General features: G+C 50.2%; 1 protein-coding gene across 1 annotated transcript in view; it reads right to left on the bottom strand.

Moving 5' to 3' along the window:
• Window positions 1–1,067: 1,067 nt before the first annotated feature.
• The window catches only part of DNAJC27 (DnaJ heat shock protein family (Hsp40) member C27), a 47,505-nt gene continuing 44,076 nt past the window's right edge, over window positions 1,068–4,496 (bottom strand). Inside the window, exon 8 of the mRNA XM_015566432.1 lies at window positions 1,068–1,533. Coding sequence (XP_015421918.1) covers window positions 1,401–1,533 — 133 coding nt within the window. The 3' untranslated portion in view covers window positions 1,068–1,400. The remainder of the gene's footprint in view (window positions 1,534–4,496) is intronic.

The following is a 4,496-nucleotide window of genomic DNA, read 5'->3' as shown; positions in this document are numbered from 1 at the left end:
GTGTAGGCATGCCAACCGGCAATCTGTATGGGACAGCTGGTAAAATTCACAGAAAGTAGTGTCCTATGAACCTTAAAGCCCCCATCATGCAGCGTGGTCACAGCTAAAAACATGAGCATCCTCATGAGAGTGACAGGCGACGAGCCACCCTGAGAGGGGTAGACACCCGAGAGAAAGGCCAGGCCTGACCTTCACCCATCCTGGGAGGCTGAGCCGGAGACGACGGCGAAATGGATCTCTCTATGTGAAGGAAATCTTTATAGTCTGTAGTGTAAAATACCACTATTCAGAAATTTGGGACCCAAGCAAAATGATGGCGATTCCTTCCACACAGGCTTAAAGATCTCTCCCTCCACCGGCCCCACCAAAGGACCCACACTTGCCTCTGGTCATCCAGGCCCAGGCCCAGGCTTGCAGGGAGGCAGTGGGTGGAAGCCAGGGACTGAAGGGAGAACTGAGGCGGATATAGTATATGGAACAAGGAGGCCAGAGGAGAGGACCTGACACTGAGGAGGAGACCTGGCTTGTTGGGCAGCACCCCTGCCTTTCCCACCATTGTTTGTCTGCAGCAAATAATACAGAAACAGTAAAAGGCATAAACCTCATCTGGGGGCTCCGCTGAGGCATCAAATGTGCCTGAGCCAGGCTGCCGGGCCCCTGCCCATGTGTGCACCATCCAGTGTGCCCTCAGCCCTTGTCTTGGGTCCGGTTCCTCGTTCCTGGTGATGATGCTCCCCACAGCAACCAGCACCCATTTCCACAGCCAGGGAGAGACCTCAGATCCAGGGGCCCGACTAGCAGCAGCCAGTTTACCCAGAAGTGTGGCTGCCATCGCTTTTACCCTCAGGACTGGCTCGTCTCTCCCCCTGGTGGTCAGAGAAGGGAACAGACTAAATGTCAAAAAAGGGCTGCTTAATTCAGAATCACATCACTCCGTTTCACAAACTTCCAAAGGGCTCTAAGAGCTCATTAATTTTAGATTGATGGTTACACCACCACCTAAGGACTCATCCTAAAAGGAGCAACTTGCTTGTGAGGTCACACCAAACTTCCAGGGGTTTCGATACTGTCTGCTTCTGTTTTAATTCTGATGATGAATTAATAAAAAAGAAAGAGGTGAAAGGGTCTTCCCATCCTTCCCTCCAGACCCTTTGGACCCTCCTGAGCAAGGGCCCTACGGGGGACCTGCTTTCAACCTGGGAATGTGCGATGAGCGCCGCAGGCATGTGGTCCCTCCGCCCCCTGTGACATGGCAGCAGGCGCCCGGATGACTGATTCGGGGCTGACAACACACACGGGAAACGAGCAGGGAGGCTCTGTGGAGGGAAGCCCACGTTGGCTGTTTTACCTCCAGGGAAAGCCTGTTTGTACTGAGCCCCACGCGTCCTTTCCTCTCCTTCCTACTTGATGTTCTTCAGGACGGCCGTGCGGGCGTTCACCACCGCTTTGAAGGCGTCCTCACTCCCGGGCGCCACGCATTTGTCCGGGTGGAGCAGCACCGCGAGCCTCCGATAGGCTTTGTTGACTTCGTCCCTACGAGAAGGAGCCGAGCCCGCGTTAGTGACAGGCCGCCCCGTGAGCCGCATTTGGCAGTCTGAATACCGTAATAACTCCTGGCACGTTACTACTAACGTTACTACTAACGCAGTAAGCATATCCCAAATAACTCCTACCCTTTTTAAAGGTGAAACTAGGAAACAACAAACAACAAATAATATGTGACATACAAGTAGGAAAAAAATACAGTGGAACCCGAGTACATAAACGCTGAGAAAGCGCTTGGTAAAGGAGTGGTCAGATGAAAACAGACAGCACTTGGCACCTGGCGGCCCTGAGTGAGTGCTGGCAGCAGGGAGGGCCTGGGGCGGTCAGGGCAGGCCCCCGCACTAGCTCTGAAAGTGGGGCTGGGGGACTAGCACGGGAGGGGAAAGCCAAGCAACTGGCAGAGAACTGGCGAGGCTGGGCACGGACTGTGGGTCCGGCGTGTAGTCCCCTGAGGAAACTGCTGGGAGGGGCGCGCAACCAAGTAGCCAGGGAGCAGGGTCAGTAAGTGAAAGGCCACGGAGGCCAAACAGGAAACGGGGTTTGACCACCAACAAGAGTAGGCGCTCCGTGACCAACGGTGCCAGGAGTGCCGTTCTTCAAGTCAGGGGTCAGGTGGGTGTGTTACCATAACCCAAGTGAGAGCACATGGTAGCTATGGTGTCTGTGGCAGGAAGAGAAAGGGATAATGCAGAGCAAGAGGGGGCGGAAGCAGATGAGGAGCCAGATACACAGGTGGAGAAGCTACAAGAAAAAGCGCTGAAATGAGTCCAGTTTCCTGGGGAGTCTGAGGCCCAGGGGAGATGGGGATACCAATGACCAGGAAAGGGGCGTGGATAGGGGTACCTGAGAGGTACAGTGAGCTCCCGGAGATAAAGAAGAAACGAGAGAGATCAATATATCCAGAGAGAGGAGCGGTAAGACCTGCCCAGCCAGAGATCTCAGGCTTCCAAGCTCCCCAATGAGCAGGAACTGATCGGGGAAGAGCCTGGAGACCATCTGGTCCTGTAACCTTCCCTGCTTTTTTTTTTAAAATATACTTTTTATTGATTTCAGAGAGAAAGGGAAAGGGAGAAAGAGAGATAGAAACATCAATGATGAGCCCACAACTGGGCATGTGCCCCGACTGGGAATCGAACCGTGACCTCCTGGTTCGTAGGTCGATGCTCAACCACTGAGCCACAGTGGCTGGGCTCCCTGCTCTCCATTAGGCTCAGGTGCCAGGCCTCTGAGAGGCTTCTAGTGCCCAGTCACCGCCTGGAAGGAGTCTGCTCTGCCTGTGGCTTTATTTCCCACCTTCCTTTTGTGATCCAGGTTCCCGCTTTCTGAATGCCCTAGCTCAGTGGTCAGCAAACTGTGGCTCATGAGCCACATGCGGCTCTTTGGCCCCTTGAGTGTGGCCACGAAGTTTCAATCGCACTGTATGTGCATGCCCGTACATGGTATTTTGTGGAAGAGCCACACTCAAGGGGCTGCAGTTTGCCGACCACTGCCCCAGCTTCCCTCCTTTACTTTTTATCCGAAGGACGTCTAGTTTGGCTCTGCAAATTAGGGAGTTGGTCTTTGATGTCTTGATGTAACGGATGGTCTTGTGCAGCTTGGAGAGACAGGTCACAGGGCCATGCTACGTTCTCCGTGTCCTGAGCATACATTCGACGGCTTTTTCTATTTTCTGCTCTTAGGGGAGTCCTGCATTCTCGTTTTAATCTTTCATGTAGCTCTTCTACATAATTTTTTTGGATATATTTTCTTGATTTTTAATGATCTTCTACATAATTTTAATATCAGCTACTAAGAATCACATCTTCCCCAAAGGACTCTCCATCTCTAAGCAGGTGCAGCATCCTCTCTCTTCCCTGTGAGCGAGTCCTGGGTAGTCCCCTCCCTGCTCTGCTTCCTGAAGAGACATGTCCCCCGGGGGTTGGTATGAGGCCTGGCCTGCTGCACCAAGAGTGCCCTTTAAGAAGTCAGGGTAGCCGAAACTGGTTTGGCTCTGTGGATAGAGCGTCGACCTGCGAACTGAAAGGTCCCAGGTTCGATTCCGGTCAAGGGCATGTACCTGGGTTGCGGGCACATCCCCAGTAGGAGATGTGCAAGAGGCAGCTGATCGATGTCTCTCTCTCATCGATATTTCTGACTCTCTATCTCTCTCCCTTCCTCTCTGTAAAAAATCAATAAAATATATTTTAAAAAAAAAAGAAGTCGGGGTAACCAATGGACACAGGCAGTAGGGGGTGAGGGCCTGTGCTGGGGTGCGGAAGCGGGCTGGGAGAGGTCAATGGGGGGAAAAGGAAACATGTAATTTTCAACAATAAAGAATTTTTTAAAAAGAAAAAAAAGAATTCTGGGTAGTAGGGGAGGCTTTCAAGGAAAATTCTGGAGAAACAGGACTGAGTCAAGTGTGTAAGAAATATATTAATTCTACTGAAGATTAAGATTTTCTCAAAGGTCAAGAATAGTAAACAATTAGCACTGAACAAACATTAAAACTTAAAAAAATGTTTGTAGGTTTTGCCGTAAAGTGCTCAATACCATACAAAATTAGTTTGATATCTCCAGAAGAGCAAAGGTAAGAACAGTACATGTTTCTATTGGTTAAGGGCATGGAACTTATGGAGAGCCTGTAAATTTTAGTAGATTCCAATTAACCAGAGTGAATAAATAAAGAAACCAAAGTTTACTTTTCTGTAATAAATATTGTTCTAAGTTAATAAATAACCGTTTCTTAGTTTTAGAGCCAATACCCCTTGAGGATGAAATGGGAGAATTTAGAATGAGACCATGGAAACCTAAAAGTACATTTAAAAGATACCAATGAACTCTGTGCCATGTACACGAGTCATCTGTGTTAAAAGCACCTGGCAAGTCGAGGTGACCAATAACTGTCTTCCTCCCTGCTCCCCTCTTTGCTTCTGGACTAAAGATATGCTCTGAGACCAGAATGGAGAAGAGAT

This window comes from Myotis davidii, unplaced genomic scaffold, assembly GCF_000327345.1.
Source record: "Myotis davidii unplaced genomic scaffold, ASM32734v1 scaffold238, whole genome shotgun sequence".
Lineage (NCBI taxonomy): Eukaryota > Metazoa > Chordata > Mammalia > Chiroptera > Vespertilionidae > Myotis > Myotis davidii.
This window is presented reverse-complemented; position numbering and strand designations above follow the sequence as displayed.